The sequence below is a fragment of the Myotis daubentonii genome, chromosome 10, assembly GCF_963259705.1.
Source record: "Myotis daubentonii chromosome 10, mMyoDau2.1, whole genome shotgun sequence".
Taxonomy (NCBI): domain Eukaryota; kingdom Metazoa; phylum Chordata; class Mammalia; order Chiroptera; family Vespertilionidae; genus Myotis; species Myotis daubentonii.
In genome coordinates, this window is record NC_081849.1 from 3365741 (window position 1) to 3390570 (window position 24830).

Genomic DNA, 24830 nt, shown 5'->3' on the forward strand with positions numbered 1-24830 from the left:
CCCCCTGCTACTGCTGGGCTGCCTTGGAAGACAGAGCCACTCACCTGACAGAATGGAGCCACCTGCACCTGTGGAATGGCATGCCCCGCCTCTGGGAAAACAGGACATCTGCAGGGTGGGTGCATTCCCTTTCCTCGGGGGAACCTCTGGGTCTGCAGGACCTGTGGTGGCCGTATCTCCCCGGTTAGGGTTGTGGGTCTCTTCCCCTTGCTATTACTCTGTGCTTGTAGCCAATACTGCATCTGGGGCTTGAATGCACTGTGCTAATGCCCTAACCACCCAGGTCTGCTACTGGAAAACTGGCGCGTAGACTGTGAGGTGGAAAGGGTGATAGCGGGGTGGAGTGTAGGGTCAAGCGAGGATATGGCCCACTTCTCCTCCCTCCTAGTCAGTGGAATGGTGTCCGTCTGGCCAGTGGCCACAGGAGCAGAGCAGTTCAGACCTGTGTTTCCCACATCTTTGATGACTAACAAGCCCCACCAGACTCCCTGTTTGGTCTTGGTCTGCACACAGGCCTCCCTAGCACAGCTCCCTCCCTCTCCCCTCTGCTAGATAAGCCCCTAGCCCACCCTGGCCAAGTGCCCAAATCCCCCCTCCATCAGCCGCCATTGGGGATCCCATTGTGTCAGTAATAAAGGCTATGACTCTTCCCTGTGGTCCCCGGAAGAACAGCGTGGCTTCCCTGGGTTGGAGCTCCTACAGGACAACATCGTGCCAGGATTAGCAATTACCAACATCAAATTTAGTTAAAGTGCACAAAGCAAACAAAATAACCTTGCATGTTTCTCATTACTAAAATGTCAGTAATCAATGAGAAAGAAAAGATAAACCCCGCCCAGCCAGTGTGACTCAGTGGTTGAGTGTCAACCTATGAACCAGGAGGTCACAGTTCGATTCCCAGTCAGGGCACATGCCTGGTTGTGGGCTTGATGCCCAGGGAGGGGCATGCAGGAGGCAGCTGATCAGCAATTCTCTCTCATCACTGATGTTTCTATCTCTCTCTCCCTCTCTGAAATCAGTAAAAAAGTTAAAAAAAAAAAAAAAAAGAGAGAAAGAAAAAAACACAACGAACTGCTTTTCTTGGCATGGACTTGACCTGGGGGAAGCAGTGCGACACCTGATGGAAATGACTCCCCTCCTCCTGCTTCCTACATGGCACACCCACAGGCTGCACTGTGGTCCGAGTGACTGCCCCCCAAGTTCATACACTGAATCCTAACCCCCAGGGTGATGGTCTTAGGAGGTGAGGCCTTTGGAGGTGATGAGGTCATGAAGGTGGAGCCTAGGAACAGGGTCAGCGCCCTCATGAAAGAGGCCCTCCCCCCACCGCATGTGCACACGAGAGGGTAATGGTTATGAACCAGGAAGTGGGCCCCCACCAGACGACACCATGTGGCACCCTCGTCCAGGCTTTCAGCCTCTGGAACTGCGAGAAGTGAATTTTGGTTGTTTCTAAGCCAGCCAGCCTGCAGCATTTCAATCCAGCAGCCTGGACCGGCCCACAGAGGTCAGTGAGGAGGAGGCCAGCATTGGGAAAGACCCTGACTTGTTCTGACTTTAATGGGAGGGAGTTTCCGCTGGGCTATGTAACCCTTTCCTTCCTGTTAGTATGGTCGGCAGGTGTAGCTCTGGGGCTCCTCAGGGGCCAGTGTTCATAGAACTGCATACAGCACATGCAGCACGAACCACACTGCACAACAACGGTCTCCCGTCCCACACACTGTGAAATTATTAGAACCTGACAAGAATCATGTTCACACTATTATCAACCAGACCCCAGGAGAAGATGCCATGTGCGGCACACACCACTGCGGGTCTTCTACAAACACAATCATATGGTATGCTTCCCATGTTTTCGGCACCATCCCAATAATTCCCCTTAAGTAACTACTGTGCATGTCAAGTATAAAGATGAGCTCTAGTTATTAGTGGAAAGTGCTCTTCAGGGGTCATCAAAATCACGTAAGAATCCTGAATGAAGGTCTCCAGAGAAACCATCGGCCACCATGCAGACACAGAGAATGTCACCCTCCTGGTCAGAGACCGTCCCCACGAGCGCGTTACCTTTCCAAGCATTCTGCCCAGGAAGTAGTAATGCCTGGCGAAGGAGTCCCCCACGAGCATTTGCGCAGCAGGGTTGGGGTACAGGAGGCCCTCGTTCGTCGTCTTGAAGAAGCCCTGGTTAGGGTTGAAGCCCGACTTCAGCAGCTCGTTCAGGAACTCCCGGAAGATGCCGCCACCGTCGATACCGGCTTCGTCCAGGCCGTGTGCATTGAGCAGGTGGACGCGGATGCGCTTCTTCAGGTCAGGCTCTGGGGGGTGGGAGCAGCAAGAACAGTAGAGACACTTTAATGCAGGTTCTACACACAGGGTCCCCAGAGCCCTCAACGAAGGGGAAGTCCCTCTGCATCCACAGCAGAGCGAGGTCTGCGGTGGGGAGATGAGGAACAGTCATCAGCTTATTCCCAGGAGCAATGCAAACAAAGATGCTCAGAGAGGAGGGAGTTGGAATTAGGGCATGAGGGTAACACTGGAACAGAGATTATTACCAAGAAGGTAAAAAAGGTACGTGAATAAAGATACCTGTGAAATGAACGACCCTGTGACTGAGGCCAATGCCACAGGAGGGCAGAACACCAGAATCTAACCACCACTGAAAACTGATGCTTGGCTGAAAAGGAAGACTTTTTTGGGATAGAATGAGAGGAATCCCCACACAGGTTTCCTAAGGACAGCACCACCTGGGGAGGACTAACGCGTCCCGACAGGCCGCCATGAGCACAGCAGGCTTCCATCCAGTGCCAGATCCCGGTACCCACCACAAGCCCTTCCCTCTTCCCTCCTGTGTTCTCCAGGTGCTGTGCAGAGGAAGGAGGGCAACACATGAACGAGAGCCTCCAACCCCATGATACACAGGTGTTGGTACTTCTGAAGTCCAAGAACCTGGTGTGAATGTTCCATAGTGTTTTGAACATAACTTCCAGTGTGGCCTACAGTCTGGGCCCTCACACACAGCAGTTCCCACTGTCTCACCGAACGGTCACCTAACCCACCAGCGGGACCACAGCTGCACCAGGTAAGCCCGGCGAGCTCTTCCTTAAAGCCCACACGCTACTGGGGAAGGCGAACCCAAACCACCCTCCTACGCTCCGCAAAGGGGCCCACATTGAACGCCCACCCTGAGCTAGATCCGTCCCTTCAGCTCCTCTAACCACCTTCTGGGGTCAGACCCCTATTCTGCGGTGAGACGACCACAGGCCAGCGGTCCGCCTGACGACACCGAGTGAGCACACGGGCCGCGCTGCACCTTGGAGCTGCCCCTGCTCCCTGCAAGCAGAGGCTCTTCTCTACTCAAACACATTCTTTCACTTTTAAAATTTCACTCCACTTACAGAAGAACATGCTTTCCACTGACGATCAAGTTCCACAAATAGTTATTTGTTTCTAGTATTTTGATTGATATTACAAAATATGTCCAATCTCAAGTTCTAGTGAAATGCCGAAAGCACCCAAGCAGACAACGATGGCTGCCGCACAAAGCTGCAGCTGGCCTTCTCACCTTACACATCCTCAGAACGCCCAGGCCAAGGGTGGCCAGCCCGGCCAGTGTGCTCAGTGGCTGAGCGTCAACTAATGTTCCAGGAGGTCAGAGTTCGATTCCCAGTCAGGGCATGTGCCAGGGTTGCAGGCTCGATCCCCACGAGGGGGCGTGCAGGAGGCAGCAGATCAGTGATTCAGTGATGTTTCTCTCTCTCTCTCTCTCCCCCCCCTACCTGCTTCCCTCCCTCTCCCTTCCTCTCTTAAATCAATACAAATATATTTAAAAAACAAAAATATACTTTAAACAGGGATGAACTATTGCATCCTTTAACTGGGTATTCTGAGGATGTGTCATAGATAATATTTCTCAAGATCATTATCATTGTCAGCAGTTAGCAGGTTTTTTGTAAAAATTGTAAGCATAAAAATTTTGTAGGTGGGAAATGTTCAACCACTGTCCACCTTACGCTGCGGGACTAAGATTCATGCTACAGGACGCTGTTCTAAGGAGGTTGCTGTCTCTGAGACGCAGCACCATCCACACACGTTGCCCTCAAAGGCTGAGCTGTCTGCAGCTCCCGTCAGCCACCCCTGTAAACAGCAAGACCACAGCCCAGCATGTGCTCAGAAGGCAGTGTCTTCTAGGGGCCGTGCCACTACGTGTTCCTAAGGACAGATTTAGAATATCTACGCACACAGGAAGGCTTTAGTGAGGAAAGCCTCAGTGCGCGGTTACTTTGATTTTAGCTTAGTATCCTTTCCTCTTCAGGAAAACAATGTAATAAATCCTGCCCAGTAGAGAAGTAACACTGGAAAGCAGGGGTGAGCGAGGCTCTTGGGAGAAGACACGGCACAGGTCAGCCTGCCCCAGCCACCGTCACCATGACAATGAGGACGTCAGGAGCCACTGCGTTGCCATCCCGACCCTCCGAACAGTCCCCACATTCTCCCATGGGCAAGGCCCAGCCCACACTGTCACTGTGGGAAGTGCTGCGATGAGGTCCCCTGCCAAGGCCTGTGTCACTATTTGCTCAGCGCCCAACTGCGGAGGGAAGCCACTCCACTTCTCCGGGCTCCACCCGGCCAACCTGCAGGTGACGGGGGCTGGTACCCACACTGCAGAGAACTGTCCTGAGATGGAATGAGATAACCGCTATCCATAAAGGGTGGATCTGCTTTAATAACTAGATGATATATGGGGTAATCATATTAACTGATTATATGTAAATGATCAGTCAACAGAGTACTTCAAACTGATTCACTAAGTGAATTAAACATTCTAAGATAATATTTAATTTTACTAATTTCCCTAGTAAAATACTAAATAATTTTAACACATGGTTTAAAATTTCGTACTAATAAGAATTAGAGAACATCTGTAAAGATTTAAAGCATTATAATGCATATTACACGTATTATGAGGAGATTTTTCCCAATCCATTAAACTGAATGCAATTATCAGCTTGCACTTATGAGGTGGAGTATCATCAACTCTGAATAATTTCTAAGTTTAAGGACACAGTAGGCAATTGGGGTTTGCTATAATTGGGCAATATTAATGTCTTAAAAAAATCACCTACATGAAGTAGTTGTAAAGCCAAACTCACAGTAAGCACACACACTGACTTGGGGTGAAGCGCTCACACGAGCTGCACCTGCAGAAAGCCCAAGTCTACCATGTGCAGGCGTGGTGGCCTGGCTGTCCGAGCCTTGCTGTACCCTCACCTGTAGACCTGTCTCCTGTCCCTGAGTCCTAGGTCAAGTCCCGCCTCTTCATAAAGCTCGCCACCATCCTCCACACTCAGCTCTGCTCTGCACTCTAGGACAACATACTGACTTATCACTTCCTGTATCTTCTCCCCAGGCTCAATCACAAATCCAACCACATCCACTGCCGCCAGCTGTGCACTGAACCAAGGGTTCCCCCCCAGAACTCCACGGCTTCGACTGCAAATACAATGCGACAACCACAACGGGCTCATGACAGCTGTGGGTCCCAAAGGAGGGAGAACTTTCCCCTGCCAAGTATGTGAGACAAGGGGTCAGAATACCTGAATCCCCCCATTCATACCTAACACAGAACAGAACAGCCCAGGCAAGAGTGACCCATCGCAGCCCATGGCGTCCGGCCCGAGGTCTGCGGCGCAGACCGAATGAGAAGGGGAACGACACCCAGTGCCCTGCACGCAGCGCCTGGGCCAGAGCTCGTGGCCTGCGGTGGGGCCCGCCTCACTGTTCCCACAGGACAACCCCAGCTAGTTCTTTACGGAAAAGCAAAAACAAAAAACAAGCAAACAGAAAACCACCCAAATGAGAGGTTTTGCTTTCCTGGCAGAGAATTAAATTGCTCCTCTTAAGAAAAGGTGCTGTCATTTCCCACCGGACCTGTGACCGGGTCCTACCAGCGTTCCTTTTCAATCTCCTGCATTGATTTAACACAATATCATGGACTCCACATTCTGAGGCTAAAATGATTCATATTCATATATAAACTAATATCAAAAGTTTTAACACTGGGTGTCAATCACTAAACCAAGACAAAATGTGTCACTGACCTCTACATGCTGCCCAAATCATTGGTGCATGTAACCCTCTTATCTCTTAGTACTGCCCTCAAAGCACACTGCTTCTTTAGAAGTCTGGATTGCAACGGCTTTTATTCTAGTGCATTTAATTGGGCTGACAATTGATAGCATTTACATAAACAGGTAATTGTATACAAAATACTGCCCATCCCACTGGGGGGTGCGGAGGCCAACTCAGTATCTGAAAGGCTTGTGTGGCAATCATTATTTGTCAATCCTAGCAATCTTATTTGATGATATGCACCTCCCAAATTTGAACCCCTACATTTCAGTTTTAAAAAGTCATTGCAGGACAAGATGATGGACACTCGTTTTTAAATGATTATCTTTTTCTAAAATGACCCCCCGGCCCCCCTGCCACATGCATACATGACACAAAGAGAAGCATACATACCATTTTCTGGGGAAAGTTTGTCATAAGCATCCTCATAAATATAATTCCTTCTTATTGTGACATTAATTCCATCCAGAAATGGGCCATCTCCTTGAACTTCTTGCTTGTCTGCATAAATCAACCTTTGAAAGATCTAACACACAGGGAAAATTATAAGGTTATTTGACAAACAGAATTTTTGTTATAAACATAAGCAAACAAAAGAAAACTGCTAGCCAAAACTGGTTTGGCTCAGTGGATAGAGCGTCGGCCTGCGGACTGAAAGGTCCCAGGTTCGATTCCGGTCAAGGGCATGTACCTGGGTTGCGGGCACATCCCCAGTGGGAGATGTGCAGGAGGCAGCTGATCGATGTTTCTCTCTCATCGATGTTTCTGACTCTCTATCTCTCTCCCTTCCTCTCTGTAAAAAATCAATAAAATATATTTTTAAAAAAAAGAAAACTGCTAAATAAATCTTAACTTTTGTATTCCCATAAATCTAAAACCAATTTTAAAGTATCAAATATTGATTTTATGCCTTATCTACAAATGGTAATATTTATTCATGTGTAACATTGCTCCTTTACCCCATTTTACAACAAATTTTAAAAATCCAACCCTATAGTATATATTCAGTATTTTCTTTTGTAAACCCTTCATAAAAATCCAGGTGGTGGAGGAAAGAAGGAAGACCAGCTCCGTACAGCTGTATATGAACATTAGTAAGAGCTCCATAATGATAAAATGTAAGCAGTTCTTTAGGCAAAGCTCCAGCAGAGGGAGCTCAGGAGCCATGCACGACCGGCAGGCGTGCACGTCTCCAGGAAGCAGCACTCGCTACAGAAGGAGCACATTCTGTTCACCTCAGAGAACCGCCAGCAAAGCCTCCAAACGCAGGTCAGTGTGAACAAGTTCTGTGCATTAGCCAACAGTCACCAGATATCAAGTGCACATCTCTATAACACCATGTGCAGAGGTGTAGCTTTAAAAAAAATGGTGTTTTAAGAAATAATGCAACATTTACTAGACAAAGAGTACTGTACGGCTCCCTTTATTAAGAAACTAGAGGTCTGGCGCACAGATTCGTGCCCTGGTGGGGTCCCTCAGCCTGGCCTGCGGGGATCAGGCCAAAACTGGCTCTCCAGCATCCCCCGCGGGGTCCAGATTGCGAGAGGGCGGTTCTAAGGTGATGCACCCTGGAATCGGGCTCCCTCCTCTCTGGTTCCGGGTCTGTCACCCCAGCTTGGCAGCCCCTGCGCTGAGCATCTGCCCCCTGGTGGTCATTGTGTATCATAGCTACTGGTCAGACGGTTGGACGGTCGCTTAGGCTTTCATATATATAGATGATAGCCTAACAGGCTTTTTAAGTAGTTACAACTAAAGAAAAAATATTTCAAGTTTGTACGGACACATCTGGTCGGATTACACATTTATAAATTGCTGTTAACTATTACAATCTGATGCAAAACTATAAATTGTACTATTAGGTAGGCACTAGGCCACTTCAGAGACTCTTTCATTTGTGTTCCTTTTTCACACTGAAATGATATGAAATACTGCACACCCTCTCTGGAGAAAGTCAGCCTACCTTTACCCGCTCTTCAAATGGAACCACGAAGGGCAGCTCCGTCAGGATGGCGAGCTGTCTTTCCTCAGATACAGACAGTGGAGGTGACTCCAAACCCACTGCAACACAGTGCAAACCTGTGTTAGGTACACATACCCTCCTGTCCAGGCCCCCAAGGATATGCACTGTATGGTTCAACTTACAGACATTCCAGAAAGGACAGAGCTATGGGACTACCAGGAACTCGAGGCTGCTGGGGGAGAGGGGCTGGGACTGGGCTACGAAGGAGCTCGAGGTGGTGTGTGGTACATGTTCAACAAAAATCACAGAACAGGACATGGAAAATATGAGTTCCATGGTCTGTGAATAACTCCCCTTGGCCCGAGGTCAGAGAGCGCTCACCATCCAGGGTGGACTGCAGGGGGCCGATCCTCCCCATCCGTCGGAACCTCCACACGTGTCTGGCAGCTGGCACGTACAGCTGGGTGACCTGGGGGATCAGCAACCCTGCTTAGTGCTGCCCCCCCACCTGTCCCAGGTGAGCTGGTGGCCATTTTATGTTTGCTGGAGTAGGCTAGGTCCCTCTCTGACCTCATGTCCTTTTCAGACAACCTGCTTATGCCCTCACACACTTACTGTGTGACTGTTTTTTGTTTTGTTTTTTATGTGCCTCAGGCATGAAACAGCTCTGGCCACCGACACAGGCATCAAGCTAGGATGAACTAAGGACTGTACATCTGCTTTGCCCCTGACTGATATAAGAGCAACACCACCAATCAGGTGTCTCCTTGCCCATTGCCAGGGGGTGTGACTGTTTTCTCTAACACATCCCAGGGACATCTCTGCTGATGTGTAACACTGTGACACACTAACCATCATCCATACGACTGCTCCTCCCTCCCTCCCCCTCTCCCTCCCACTGTGTCTAAAAATCAATGAGAAAGATATCCTCTGGTGAGGATTAGCAATAACAACAAAAACAATGGGGTCAGTCCTTTGCATTTACCAAAGTGGCTGGTGCAGCTCTTTTTCTCTTTAGGCTCAGGAGCTCGCAGGCTAAGCACATCTGATATCTGGCCCCTGGCCCACTGCACCTGTTCTGAGTGATGTGTGCTATCCCCCCCTCCCCCCGAGGGAGATCCTCAGCTGCCCCTGGCTCTCCCACACTACCTTCTGCACTGCTCGATCCTCCAGCGACAAAGCACCATCTTGTCCGGGGCTTCCCAGACCTAGGACTGACCCCGGGCTGACAACTTTCTTTTCAGAGGGAGATGCTGTTCAGAGGCCCCACCCTGGGCCCTGGCCGTGCTCACTAGCAACAGGACCTGTCATGGTTTCAACCTGGCCAGTGGACAGAGCCAGAAGCCACGTGGTTAACTTAATTAAGTGGGGACAGAGTAATGCTTGTGAAACTGTTCCAAAAAGCCATTTTCTTTAGCGTTTCAGTAGTGCCCCTTGTATCTCCTGTATCCTCCATCCCCAAGATTCTGAAATGAACCTAGTCATGCCTTTTTCTGACAAAAATGACATCTCATTGTCTTTATTAATGTTACTTAATTTTTTAAACTATAGTATTGAATCTACTTTAGCTCTAAATGTCACTAATATTCAAATTTGTCTGTTCCTTTATAAAACCAAGGACAAGCTCCATTTCCTCTAAGTCTTAAATCTATACCGATGACACCAGTAAAAGCAAAATCTTCTTCCACTCCAACAGAGAATCATCAGGGTTCAATACAATTTGTGCTTAAAAGAGCAAATTAAAATGAATAAAATCAGAATGCATATTTTAGTCAATGAAAATGCTCTGTATTCCATCAATGACCTAAGAGTTACAATGAAAACATTCACGGTTACTATTCAGTTACCTATATAATAAATTAAACGGTTATAAAGGACAAATGCTGAAAGGCCGCCAGTAACACCTTATCTGCTCGGATGTCTTCCTGCTCTGACAGCCAGTGGTTTGGGGGACAGAAGTTTCTCCTCGTGTCTCTGGACTTCAACATCTTCACCAGATTGGTGATGACCTGCAGAGGAAGAGAGGACCACGTCACACAAGCCCGGCACGGCCACCAATCAGAAGTCAAAGGACTCCAAGAGCATGTGGCTTGGCGATCATGACCTGGCCGAGGCCACCGGATCAGGTCACAGGAAGGTCTCATTTCTTGACCACAAGAGTGAGCTTTAGGTACAAAGCAGCCCATTATCTGCCAACAGAGAGAGAAAAGCTAACATGGGCATGCGCAAATGCTGATTTTAAAGAACGAGGGAGGCAGTAGGGAAGTTTTTCTCTGTCTCAGCCTCTGGAGTTAGGTCTACTTCCCACAGCAGCTCCACACGTCTTAGGTCTTTCTTTTTAAAAAATACTTAAAAATTTTTATTTATCTTTTTGTTAATCCTCACCCAAGGATATTTTTCCATTGATTTTTAGAGAGAGTGGAAGGGAAGCAGAGACAGAGAGACACTGTTATGAGAGAGACATCAATTGGTTGCCTCCCCCCTGTACCCCTACCAGTGCTGGGGATTTAGCCTGCAACCGAGGGACGTGCCCTTGCCCGGAATCAAACCCAGGACCCTTCAGTCTGAGGACTGGCACTCAATCCACTGAGCCAAACTGGCCAGGGCAAGTGGTCTAACTTTCTTCACAAAGCTTCTTCCCCGACTGCCCCGGCCCCGCCACGCCCTCCCTCGCCGCAGTGTCGTCCTGTAGCGCTGGGTCCGCGGTGCACTAGCTTCCTAGGAACACAGCCCAACCAGCTACTGGAAACCTCTATGACTGACTTGGGATCAATAATAAATTATAAGTTTTATAACATATAACTAATAAGATCTAATGCCACTGTCTATTTAAAAGACCTGAGGTTCTATATTAAGTAAAAATTTATTTTGTGATAAACAAAGATAAAGCAGCATAAAATTGTAAATCCAAATTTCTAAACTTTTACCTCCAAGATTTGATCATACAACTATTCTGTAGTTAAAGTTAAGACTATAATGGTGTTTTCTGAAAAAGTGAGCCTCTCTTTTAAGTAAAAGGTAATTTGCATAAGGAATTAGGATAAAATATAATTTGGATAGAAATGCTAAATTAGGATAATGTGATGTTTCCAAATACATCCACCAGACAAGCAAGATCGCATCATCTCAATAGTTAAGAGATGTCCCTTTAACACCCACTCGTCAGCATCGGGAACACAGACACTTCTTTCACGACGCCATCCCAGAAGCTCTGTGCCATGGAAGTGCTGAGACAGGGTCTGTGGTTGGGACACCTGGATGACATGTCCACAGACAGAGAAGAAGCCATCCCTGACCATTTGGCCATGCAGACCCACAGCACCAGTAAAAGCCTCTCAGGAACTAGAGCACAGCGTAACCCACGGAGCTGTGACACCTGGTGGCATTTGAAAGCCTCTCTCAATACCCTGGTGACCACCTTTCTGAACCAGCAGAAATGAGCCGCGAGATTCCTTCACTTTGGCCGGCTGTGCTGGGGGTGCTCAGGGAGCAGGTCACACAGAGCAGGTTTGGGGACCACTGCCTTCGCGGGTGGCTCAGGAGATGAAGACACCCTAGATTTGGGTTCCACCTGGTTAACTGCTAGACAGAACGAAATATGGTCGTTGCCCACGCACCTAATTCGTGGAAACTCTGCTCTGCTCCCTTGATCTGGGGCCCAGATCAGGCCACAGGGAGCCATGCGCTCCTGCGATGCAGGCAAACACACAGGCTTCCTGGATGAAGCACAGTGTCTTACCTCCCCAATTTCACAGCCAATTACATTGGTACTTTATAAATTCAAATTTAACAGATGTTGTGCTGAAATTTAGCCATAATATGCCACAACTATTAGCATCTTAAGGACATGCTTTCTGAAAAACATTTCGGTGCATTTACTCCATTATTCCTTCTGGCTTCCACGTGCCATCCCTGGAGTCTTGGCACCCTCATGAATTTATCGTCCCCACTGTACAGCAGAGGAAGCAGCACCACTGGGGATAGAGCCGTGCTCACAGGCACACCGGGGCAGCGCCAGGCCTCCTAACTCCAGGAAACAGTGTCCCCCACCATCTCCTGGCATTCGCCTCCACCAAAACCATGTTTACGAGAACATTTATTGTATATAGGTCACTAATATCATTAAACTACCTGTGGGCAATTAATGTCATGCTTTACATTCTTCCTTTACATTATTGCGAAATTAAGCATCACAAAGTTTCAATATAGGGTATTTATTTTCTTTCATGTTTCGTACTGTAAATGTGAAAAAAGAACTAATCACATATTACTTAAATATCCTAGATTACTTGTCCTCTTTCCAAAAAAAAAAAAAAGGAAGCAGAGGGAATAAGAAAGAAGATACAAAAGCGATTTAGGCCCTAACCAGTTAGGCTCAGTGGATAGACCGTCGGCCTGCACACTGAAAGGTCCCAGGTTCAATTCCGGTCAAGGGCATGTACCTGGGTTGCGGGCACATCCCCAGTAGGAGGTGTGCAGGAGGCAGCTGATTGATGTTTCTCTCTCATCAATGTTTCTAACTCTCTATTCCTCTCCCTTCCTCTCTGTGAAAAAAATCAATAAAATATATATATATTTTAAAAAGTGATTTAGCCTAAGAGTATATATCAAGGAAGGGATGCCAAGATGGAAGTCACTGCGGAAAAGCATCTCCACAAGTGGAAGGGGACAGGGAGCCTGATGTGAGGAGGACCCTGCGCGGCCTGCGGGAGGCACCGCACACCTAGTAAGTCTGAATTTCTGACAGGCACCAATTACGTTTTTAGTGTAAGTATGTCCCAAATATTGCTTTATTCAAAGTATAAGACTACCTAAAATATTACACAGGACATGTCTATATTTAAAAGCGCATTTGTTATCTGTGTACTAAGTTTGACAGCATTTATGATGTCAAAACACCTCTATGCACATTCCTTTTCTCTGCATTCATTTTCACTATCACAAATATTTGATACTAAAAAAGCAAATTTATGGAGGTAACCATGAAAAATTACATAAATTGATTAAAGATGGTGAAAGGTAAGAAAAGCTGGAGTAACAATTTTAAACTGAATCAGAGTTCTCTGTAAGTAAAATCAAAACAACTTAGGCAAGTCTTACAAAAAATTCAATACAAAGTAAAGGATACAGCGCATAACTTGCAGGGACTTAGGTGTGGCAAATATGTAATATGGTAAAATATGTCAAGTAGGAAATTTGTAAGAAGTTGATTTCATAGCGAAGAACACGTAAAAATGAAACGTAAGAACCGCCAGAAAAGCCCTGCTGGGCGAACAGGACTGTGGAGACCAAATGCCGGGTCTTCTTGGAGTCAACTGAGCTGCAGGAAAGACCTGCATTGCCCCCACCTGTGAGCTCCAGGCACCGTTTCCGGGCTCTGTCCTATCTCACTGGGATTAGCTGGATGCCTGTCTTGTTCACTGTATAAAGAATGACACTGAAGGTCAGGGACTCAGTCTGGCCTTAGTTACGACCCCAGCACGGGCGCAGTCACCGTTCCTGGGGTATTTGGACTGTGACAGTCAAGACACCCTCACCTGTAGTCATAGAGCATCTGACGTGGGCTCCTGCTGCCAGAGGCTCCCAGAGCTTGTCCAGCCCTCGGTCACCACTTGCTAAAATGGGTGTTTTTATAAAGACAACAGTGTTCCCAGCACATTCCCAGTAAAAAACAAAGCAAATAGTCTCTTAAAAGACAGGAGGATGTGGCATAGCTCCACCAGGACACAGGCCACTGCTCTGCGCCCCTTGGTTAACAGACAGCTGCCGGTGGTGTGTTAGGGTCACAGCTAGGGTCTGTCTGCTGTTATTTGGACTTAACTTTTAAAAGTCTTTTTGAAATGGAAAAACACAAGTCAACACCAGGACAGTGAAAATCCCTCGTACTGTGCCCTCTCTGTCCAGCCAGGTGTGGCAGGCAGGGCACGAGTCCCTCCTGCCCCCCCACATCTCCTCCTGTTGGGGAGCTACCCACGTGCATGTCATCTGAGAGTGCACATGGGCTAAAGCAATCAGAGCTATCGATGACATGCCAGGAGGGGTTTATGAATTTGATAAATGCATAAACTGTTTTAGCAGTGTCAACGCAGGCCTTAGAGATTGACCCCAGTTCCCACAGTGATGAAGAAAGATGACTCTCTCCACTTAAAGTGCTATTCTGTGACCAGCCAACAGCCGCTCCAGAAGTCAGCGCCAGAGCCCGCGTGGGCCTGAAAAGGAGAACGGCTGGCGGTCAAGGGAGTCAGGTCTCATCACTGCAATTCTGTCCATTAACGAAAGGCAATGCTGTTGCCTTCTTGGTTGATTCTACCTTGAATTCTTCAACTCAAATGTGGCGCTGCAATATATAACAAATGCCAACCATTTATTCTGGTTCTCCCCACCCACTACCTGTGCGACCAACTGTAACACGGAAAAACTGCGTTATCTTCCTTAGAGTCAACACATTAAGTCCTTTAACCCTTTTCGGTCCAACGTCGAGGCTGACTCGACAGACCAGGTGTAGGAGCAGGTCCAACGTCGAGGCTGAGGTCGACACCGCAAACCGGTTCAACATTCAATCCCGTCAATTAATTTGGACCAGAGTGTTTGAATTCCAAAAATAAAATTGGACCACAAAGGGTTAATACTCAAAAAGCTCTCAGAATACTGTCCAGAACACAGTGTCCACTGAGGGGGATTCTTGTTATTTCACCTTATGGAGCATCTTTTCTATCTTAACACCATGGGAACATCCTTAAGGTAAAGAAAACCTAATAGCCCAATTAATATTCAACAAAGGAGGCAAGAGCATACAATGGAGTTAAGACAGTCTCTTCAATAAATGGTGTTGGGAAAATTGGACAGATACATGCAAAAAGATGAAACTAGACCACCAACTCACACCATACACAAAAAGAAACTCAAAATGGATAAAAGACTTAAACGTAAGACGGGAAACCACAAAAATACTAGAGGAATCCACAGGCAGTGAAATCGCAAACTATGCCAAAGGAATTTCTTCTCTGATAATGCTCCTGAGGCAATGGAAATGAAAGAGAAAATAAACAAATGGGACTACATCAAAATAAAAAGCTTTTGCACAGCAAAGGAAACCATCAACAAAACAACAAGAAGACCCACTACATGGGAGAACATATTTGCCAATGAAATCACCGATAAGGGTTTAATCTCCAACATTTACAGGGAACTCATGCAACTAACAATAGGAAGATAAACAATCCAATAAAAAAATGGGCAACGGACTTAGATAGACACCTTTTGAAAGAGGACATACAGAAGGCCGAGAGACATATAAAACATGCTCAAAGTCACTAATCATCGGAGAGATGCAAATCAAAATGACAATGCGGTATCATCTCACACCTGTCAGAATGGCTATCATCAACAAATCAACAAACGACAAGTGCTGGAGAGGATGTGGAGAAAAGGGAACACTCGTGCAATGCTGGTGGGAATGCAGACTGGCGCAGCCACTATGGAAGACAGTATGGTGTTTCCTCAAAAAACTAAAAATGGAATTCCCATTTGACCCAGTGATCCCACTTCTAGGAATATATCTGAAGAAACCAGAAACACCAATCAGAAAGGATATATGCACCCCTATGTTCATAGCAGCACAATTCACCACAGCTAAGATCTGGAAACAGCCTAAGTGCCCATCAGCAGATGAGTGGATTAGAAAACTGTGGTACGTCTACACAATGGAATACTACGCTGCGGTAAAAAGAAGGAACTCTTGCCTTTTGCAACAGCATGGATGGAACTGGAGAGCATTATGCTAAGTGAAATAAGCCAGTCAGAGAAAGATAAATACCTCATGATCTCACTCATTCGTGGAATACAGAGAACTGCATAGACTGATGAACAGGGACAGATTCAAAGACAGAGAAACAGCGATCAGACTATCAATCCTGAGGGAAAGTAGGGGAGGGAGGGGGTAAGGGGAAGAGATCAACCAAAGGACTTGTATGCAGGCATATAAGCCAAACCAATGGACATGGACAACAGGGGGATGAGAGCATGAGTGGCGGGGGGTGGGAGGATGGGGGTTAATGGGGGGGGATGAGGACACATTTGTAATAACTTAACTTATAAAGAATTAAAAAAGAAGAAGAAGAAAACCTAATAGCAGCTGAACCCTTTCTACTCAAAGACTATACCTTGATTTTATTTTTAGGCCTTGGCGTAATTAACATTTTCCCCCCAAAGAACAGAAATCATGTTAAAAAAAACTGCAAACTATTCTGTTCTAAACTCAGAAGGTCTTTGTAACAACTCAATTTCAAACCTAAAATAATCCTTTACCCAAAATAGTGAACTTTCACCCTAGTTTTCAAAAAACCTCAATCTATAATAAAGTGGTAATAAGTCATTTTGAGGCATAAAAAAATTCACTATGAAATTTCCATTTAATGCTTAAACAAAATAAGTAGGGCCAAGGGGAAAATACACAGTATTATTAAAGTCAGCGATTCCTAGGTTCAAAAGATAAGCCTGTCATATGAAAATTATTGAATTCTCAATAGGTGCTATAAAATCATGAGATTATCTGATACTGTACACAATACCTTATATCTACAAAATGGAAAGCTTTATTAACAGAGATTCCAGAGCTTAATTAAATACTTAAAGGAAAACACATATGCTACCATAATACTCATATCCAGGAAATGTTTACATAAGAATTATGGGTTTTAAACAGGTACATGGCTTATTTTTAACTTAGAAAAGTTGTAAAATTGTCAATCTTTAAGAAAGGATATATTAAGGGCTCAACAGGTGACCTTCAAAGTTTATTTGGGAATATAGAAATAGGTAATAAAATAAATTATGCAAACATTTATTACATCCATCTGCACAAATTATAAATTCAATGATGCATTAGGACTGTATTCAGTACAATCAAAACATTATCAGTTACTCTCTCTGATACTAATGCCCATGCTCATAAGTGAAATGTGTTGTAAAATCAGGCCCAGTAGGCTGGATAGAGACTGTCATGCACTCGTAGGATGAATAAGCAGTCCTTAATTAGCCCATCAGGTTAAGTGCAAGCATTAATGGGCCTTTCCTAAAGTCTAGCTTGACATCTTTCTCCAAACATGGCCAAGAAGAAAATTCCATTAGCAATATTAATACAAGCTTAGTTGATCATTTTCATTCAATTAACTTCTTTCAATTAAATAGATAGCTTGACAAAAGCAGTGATAAAAGACCTAAAGGGACAGCTGATGACTCGAATTGAGCATTAGTGCGCGAGAGGTCGCCAGTATTAAACGGACTGTAAATCTAGCATTCAATTTGGAAAATGCATTTCTTCTGCTCTCACTCCTTTAATGAGCAATTTTAGCTGACTAGATGTGTTTGCTGCAGAAATTTCATGGGAAGTCAAGCACCCTTTTGCTTTTCTTTTTTTTCTACCCCAATAGTTACAGTCTCTCTCAGTGGTGGCAGTTTCCTGCCAACATTCCAGCCAGGGAATCTCCTAACTGCTCTTTCTGCGTGGTTAAAGATGGAGATGGTTTAAAATTATTTTATTTATTTATTTATTTATTTATTTATTTATTTATTTATTAAAATATATTTTATTGATTTTTTACAGAGAGAAAGGGAGAGATAGAGAGTTAGAAACATCAATGAGAGAGAAACATCGATCAGCTGCCTCCTGCACATCTCCTACTGTGGATGTGCCCGCAACCCAGGTACATGCCCTTGACCAGAATCGAACCTGGGACCTTTCAGTCTGCAGACCGATGCTCTATCCACCGAGCCAAACCGGTTTCGGCCTTTATATTCAACTTCCATTAAATTGACAACCTTGCCCTAACCGGTTTGGCTCAGTGGATAGAGTGCCGGCCTGCGGACTGAAAGGTCCGGGGTTTGATTCCGGTCAAGGGCATGTACCTTGGTTGCGAGCACAGCCCCAGTGGGGGGCGTGCAGGAGGCAGCTGATCGATGTTTCTCTCTCATCGATGTTTCTAACTCTCTCTCTCCCTTCCTCTCTGTAAAAAATCAATAAAATATATTAAAAAAAATAAATTGACGACCTTATTCCACTAATGTTATTTCTTAAAAGATTAAGAAAATAAAAATCTGTAAGAGATCTTTTAGTGAAAAATAAAAATGAAAACATTACAAATTTTATTTTTATTTTACCTTGTCATCAAAAGTACTTAGTGCAATTTTTAACAGATGCATTTAACAATGTAAAAACGAGGTTTTAAAAGAAGGCAAATGTCAAGGGCCAGGGTAGAAAAGGGCAGAGAGAGCCAAATATATGGTGATGGAAGATGATTTGACTTTGGGTGATGAGCACACAATGCAATATGCTGATCATGTATTACAGAAATGTACACTTGAGCCCTGGCTGGTGTTCTCAGTGGTTAGTGTCGGCCCGTGCAGTGAAGGGTTGAGGGTTCAATTCCTAGTCAAAGGCACATACCTGGGTTGCAGGTTCAATCCCTGGCCCCAGTCAGGACACACCCCAAAGCAACCAATCAATGTGTCTCTCTCGCATCAATATTTCTCTCTCCCTCTCTTCTTGTGCTAAAAGGCAATGGAGGAGTGACATCAGAGGAATGGCGCTGTGACAGCACACCTTGTCCTTTCCCCTTGAAATTTCATCAGCTTAACCAACTATAATTCAACAAAGAAATCCCTGCTCAACACAGATGCACACCTGAGACCCACGCACTGAAACATCTAAAGGTGGGCAACCAGGAATAAATGGGGAGATGAGAAGGGAGGAAACGCAGATGGCCTGCAGATGTAGCTCTGCAACCAGGAGCTCGAAGCTCGGCCGGGAAAGAGGAGAAAGCCTGTGGCAGCAGGCACTTCCTTTGGCCAGGAGAAACAGAGAGCTGCAGGAAGCGGGAGGAGGTGGGGGTGGGGGGTGGTGGTGTGTGCGTAGCTCCACAGGACAAAGCAGGGAGGGAACAAACAGTATCTGAGTCAGCAGAAGTCTGACAGAGCAGAGGGTTCTACTGTGCAGTTCTCCACTGTCAGGCTGGCAGTGGTGTTTCAGACAAAGAAATGGAACCACAGAGCCCTGCCGCCACTTGGACTCCCAAAACTTGCCTCCTGTTGCCCTTGGAGTCGGGTCCAGGAGCATATTATTTGTAAACCAAGAGCTGTTGCAGTAGAACCACTATTTTCCTCTGGGACTGATCCCTAGGAGGTGTGCTTGAGGCAGTACAGCATGGAGATCAGGGGTCACTATTATGGTGAGGGCAAAACAAATGCTATCCCCAAGCAGTGTTGGCTATGCTTTCTTAAGGAAGCTGTGGAAGTCAAGAATGGGAGATCACAGAGGTAAAAAATCTTGCAATTCACCATCTACTGGAACATATTCAGAGAAAGCTGCTATATAGAAGGCCATTAATATAGACAGGTATTCATGCCTAGGGAAAGGAGAAGAGCAAATACCATGAATAACCACAGTAATGAGGATGAGCAGAAAGAAAATGAAAAATCCCCAGAAAGCAAGCTGGAACACATGGAAATATGTGATATAAATGACAGATTTCAAGATCGCAGTTCTGAAAATCCTCAACAACATGAGAAAATACAGACAAGCAATTCAGCACACTCAGAAAACAAATCAATGAACAAAACAGGTACTTTATGAAAGAGATTGAAACTTTAAAAAAGAACCAATTAGAAATCCTGGAAATGAAGCATGCAATTAAGATTAATAGTGAACTACTGAACATAGAAAACAGAGCCAACCAGACGGAGGAAAGAATTAGTGATTGAAGATAGGAATCAAGAAATGACGCAGAGGGAAAAAGAGAGAGAGCTAAGCATAAAGAAAAATGAAAGAGCGCTACAAGAACTATTTGACTCCATCAGAAAAAGCAGTATTAGAATTATAGGCATTGCAGAGGAGGAGAGGGAGTAGGCAATGGAGAGTCTGCTCAAATAGCAGATGAGAACTCCCCAAACCTATTGGAAGAACTAGGTCCTCAAATCCAAGAAGCAAACAGAAAACATAGTTACCTCAATCCAAAGAGGCCCTCTCCAAGGTACTTGGTATTAAAACTGTCAAAAATTAATGACAAAGAAAAAATTCTCAGAGCTGCCAGGAAAAGAAGGGAGTGATCTACAAAGGAAAACCCATCAGAATTTCATCCTTCTCAGCAAAAACTCTACAAGCCAGAAGAGAGTGGAACCAAATATTCAAACGTCTGAAAGACAGAGATTACCAGTCATGAATAATATATACAGTAAATTTACCCTTTAAATATGGAGGAGAAATAAAGATGTTCCCAAATATACAGAAGCTGAGAAGTTTATTACCAGAAAACTTCCATTTCAGGAAATACTCAAGGGAGTTATTTTACCTGAAACAGAGAATATAAGATCACAACACTATGAGTAAGATCACCAAAAAACTTACAGCATAAACAGGGATTATTTGTGACAACAAAAACATAAAAAGGGGGGGGGGGGGGTAAAAGTCTGAACTGGCAAAGGAGAATGAAGATCAGATGCACTCAAAAGAAAAACAACTACGGTACGTATGCAACTTTATTTTTTATAAACCAAATGATAACCACACACAAAAATCCCCAAATCAGGACATAAGCTTTAAAAAAAAGAGGAAAAAAGTATGAAATGCCACCAAACAAAAACAACATACAGAAACACAAGGAAAGAACCAATGGAGGCACAGAGCCATCCTCGAACGCTGATTACCCTGTACGTAAGCGGTCTGAGTTCACCAATTAAGAGGCACAGAGGGAGTGCACTGCTCTTTCCCATCAAAGACTGAAGACTGAGCTAAACACCGAAGATGTCTCACTGGAGCAGAGCAGACTGGCACAGAATGGAGAACAAAGCACAGCGAGGCAGACCAGTGCAGAGCAAAGCAGACATTGAGGCGCAGAGCTGTCTACTGGGGAAGGGTCTGGCTCAGGGCTGCCAGACATAATCAATCCCAGTATCTTTCTAAATCTCTCTCTTCTCTTGGCTTCTATGCCTACTTTCCCCCAAACCACACTCCATATTTTTCTTCTTACCTCCCTGGCAGCTCACACTCAGTCTCCTGTGAAAGGCTGCCTCCTCTTCGCCCCACCCCACTGATAAATGTTGTCATGTCCTTGGCCTCCATCCCAGACTCTACGTTTTTGCCATCTACATCCTCCCCCAAAGGGAAGTCATCCCTTCCCATGGCTTTAAACATCACAACATGCTCAGGACTCCTAAATTCCTATCTCCAGCCCAGACCTCCCCTTCACCCCTGGACTTCCAGACACAGCCATCCAACGGTAACCAGGCTTTTCCAAGTGGGTGCATCATAGACATCTCAAGTTGGACACATCCAAAAGAAGACCTTTTGTCTTTCCACACCAAATGTGTTCCCTCCTGTCTCCTCATCAGTATATGCTACCACTATACCCCCAGATGCTCAAGACCCAAACCTAGGGGTTATCTTAGATTCCCCCCTTTCTAGCTCCTCTCTACTTCCAGCCTTTTCGTCTCAGTAGACTCTGTATCTGTCCACTTATCACCCCTTCACTGCACCACCCTAGTCATTCTCTTTTCTTCTTCAGACTATGGGAAGAGCCTCCTAATTGGCATCTCTATTTCTAGACTTGCCGCCCCTCTCCCCTCACCTTTTCTTTGAGAACTCTTTTAAGGCCATAAATAGAGTATTCACTTCTCTGCTTAGAACCAATACTGGCAAAAAAAGAGGCACCGAGCAGCAGAGTAGATAAAAAAAGCAAAACCCAACCATATGCTGCCTAAAAGAAACACATCTAAGCTGCTAAGAAAAAGGTATTTGCAAAGTAAAAGGGTGGAAAATGATTCTCCAAGCAAATAACATCCACAGAAAAGCACATGTAGCCACACTTGTATCTGACAAAATGGATTTCAAGATAACAAAGATAAGAGACAAAGATGGAACTTTATAACGATAAAGGGAACACTGCATCAAGAAAACATAACACTTCTTAATATATATGCAGCCAACCACGGAGCACCAACGTATATAAAACAACTACTCACAAAGCTAAAGGGAGAAACAGATCAAAACACAATCATAGTTGGAGACCTTAATACTCCATTGACAGCACTAGACAGATCAACCAAACAGAAAGTCAATAAAGAAATATCGGCCTTAAATGAAACACTAGACCAAATGAACATAATTGTCATTTACAGAACCTTTCATTCCAGAACATCAAATTATATATCCTTCACCAGTGCACATGGAACATTCTTAAGGATAGACAATATGTTGGGTCACGAAACTAGCATCAACAAATTCAGGAAGGTTGAAATGATGCCATGCATATTCTCTGACCACAATGCCTTGAAACTAGGAATCAACTGCCAAAAGGAAGTAAAGAAACCCACACATACGCGGAGATTAACAACATACTACTAAGAATGACTGGGTTAAAGAATAAATAAAAGATGAGATCAAAAGATATATAAGTGAGAATGACAATATGACATATCAGAGCTTCTGTGATGCAGTGAAAGAAGTAATAAGAGGGTCATTACAGGCCTATGTCAAGAAACAAGAGAAATCCCAAGTAAATAACCTAACATCACATCTTAAAGAACTAGAAAAAGGAGAATAAAAGCAACCCAAAGTCAGCAGGAGAAAGGAAATAATAAAAATTAGAGCAGAACTGAATGAAACAGAGGACAAAAAGACTTTACAAAAAAATTAATAAAACAGCCCTAACTGGTTTGGCTCAGTGGATAGAACCATCTACTGGCAAAAAAAAAAAAAAAGAGGCAAGAGGCAGGCGACCAATGATTCTCTCTCATCATTGATGTTTTTTCTATCTCTCTCTCCCTCTCCCTCTCTGAAATCAATAAAAATATATTTTAAATAAAAGAACCCCCACCAGAAACCTATGTTCATGTTGACCAATGTCAACCCAATAAATTTAATAAAAAATAAATAGATAAATTAAAAAAAATCAATGGAAAAAATATCTTCAAGTGAGGATGAACAAAAAAACAAACAAGCAATAAGAAATGTACACTTGAGCCCTAACCGGTTTGGCTCAGCGGATAGAGCGTCGGCCTGCAGACTCAAGGGTCCCAGGTTTGATTCCGGTCAAGGGCATATACCTTGGTTGCGGGCGCATCCCCAGTGGGGAGTGTGCAGGAGGCAGCTGATGGATGTTTCTCTCTCATCGATCGATGTTTCTAACTCTCTATTCCTTTCCCTTCCTCTCTGTAAAAAAATCAATAAAATATATTTTTTAAAAAAGAAATGTACACTTGAAACCTATATAATCTTATTAACCAATGTCACCCCAACAAATTTAATTAAAAAAAAAAAGAGAGACCTAACCGGTACAGACTGAAGAGTTGTGGTTCAATTCCAGTCAAGAGCACGTACTCAGCTGCAGGCGCAATCCCTGGCCGGGGTCGAGATGTGTGCGGGAGGCAACCAATCAATGTGTCTCTCTCATATCAGCGTTTTTCTCTCTCTGTCCCTCCCCTTTCCTTCCACTCTCTTTAAAAATCAATGGAAAAAATATCCTTGGGTGAGGATTAGCAAAAAAAAAAAAAAAAAAAAAATTAAATAAATAAAAAAAATAAGTAAAAAAAAAGAACTAAATATACAACATCTAAAATAGCAAAACAACAACCCCCCCCCCCCCCCCAAAAAAAAAAAACCAACAACAACAAAAGGCAAACAAATGACTTAATTTAAAGTTTGGGACTGCGAATCCCGCCTACTGACGCGGGAAGGAGAGCGCCCCTGTGCTGCCTCTGACCTTGAACAGCTGGATCCACCGCTTCTGCTCCATCTGGATGCACTGCTGCATCTCGGCGCTCGTGGTCACCCCGATGCTCTGAAACGCGGTGACGTACTCCTCCCGGACCTCGGGCTTGGTCTCCGGGTAAGCTAGCTTGATGATCCCGAGGCAGGCATCGCGGAGGCAGCGGGACAGCACCACCAGCTCTTCCAGAGTGAAAGGCATCAGGGATGATTGTCTCTGACCTGCGGCTGGAAAACAAGCCAACTCCCATCACAATTTTAGGAAAGTTCTCACACACCGACAGACTTAGAAGAATGAAGGCTTCCCTGTCCTCCATGGGCTTGGAGAGGTGAGGCCAAGGGGCCAGCAACAATTGGATTCTTCAGGTCTCACCTTCTATGGGGTCCCCGAAGAATTCATTATCATGTATGGAGGTCAGAGAGTGACTAAACAAGGAGCTGAACAGGTAGAAGAGCGGGATGATGCGGCTGGAATCTTCAAAGGACATGGGAGAGCCCCTTGATATCACCTGAAGCAGTGGCACCATCGACCTTAGTGGGGAGGAGAGAAGACACGACACCAGACAAACACAATCAGGGAACTTCACATTCATGGGAGCAACGAATCTACCTCAAGGAAAGGTGAAGTCCTTCTAACAATGTAGGCTAATAAACAACAGACTAAAACCCAGGAACCAACCAGCCACTCAACTGCAGGAAGAAAGTCTCCCCTTCTCAGCTCTGGGCCCGGTTTCTATTGTCCAAGTTCATCACCTAGCTCTGTTACTGCTTCTGCTTTTATGAGCAGTCACTGACCACACAGAGCAGTCTAAGGTGAGGGGGTCCTGAGAGAGGTTTGGAGTCTCCTCACCTGTCAAGGGCTGTAATGCATTACACATACTTCACCCCCTCCAATCTGTTCCCTTTCTCTCATGGTTGAATGAGGTCCCATGGTCCCCTACAGCAGGTCCAATCAATCCTGAGCAATCGATGCTGTGGGCACCATGA

General features: G+C 45.1%; 1 protein-coding gene and 1 pseudogene across 6 annotated transcripts in view; both read right to left on the reverse strand.

Annotated features, from left to right (window-relative positions):
* UBE3C (ubiquitin protein ligase E3C) overlaps window positions 1-24830 on the reverse strand; it is a 114282-nt gene that overhangs the window by 31083 nt on the left and 58369 nt on the right. For 5 of the 6 annotated variants that reach the window (XM_059711341.1, XM_059711343.1, XM_059711342.1 and 2 more), the window contains 7 exons: window positions 24217-24374; window positions 23839-24071; window positions 9991-10095; window positions 8468-8555; window positions 8087-8184; window positions 6520-6652; window positions 2065-2312 (listed from right to left, as the gene is read on the reverse strand). In XM_059711341.1, the coding sequence (XP_059567324.1) occupies window positions 2065-2312; window positions 6520-6652; window positions 8087-8184; window positions 8468-8555; window positions 9991-10095; window positions 23839-24071; window positions 24217-24374 (1063 nt within the window). The remainder of the gene's footprint in view (window positions 1-2064; window positions 2313-6519; window positions 6653-8086; window positions 8185-8467; window positions 8556-9990; window positions 10096-23838; window positions 24072-24216; window positions 24375-24830) is intronic. The other variant, XM_059711338.1, reaches the window with a different exon arrangement.
* LOC132211619 (small nucleolar RNA SNORA48) lies at window positions 8728-8872 on the reverse strand (annotated as a pseudogene).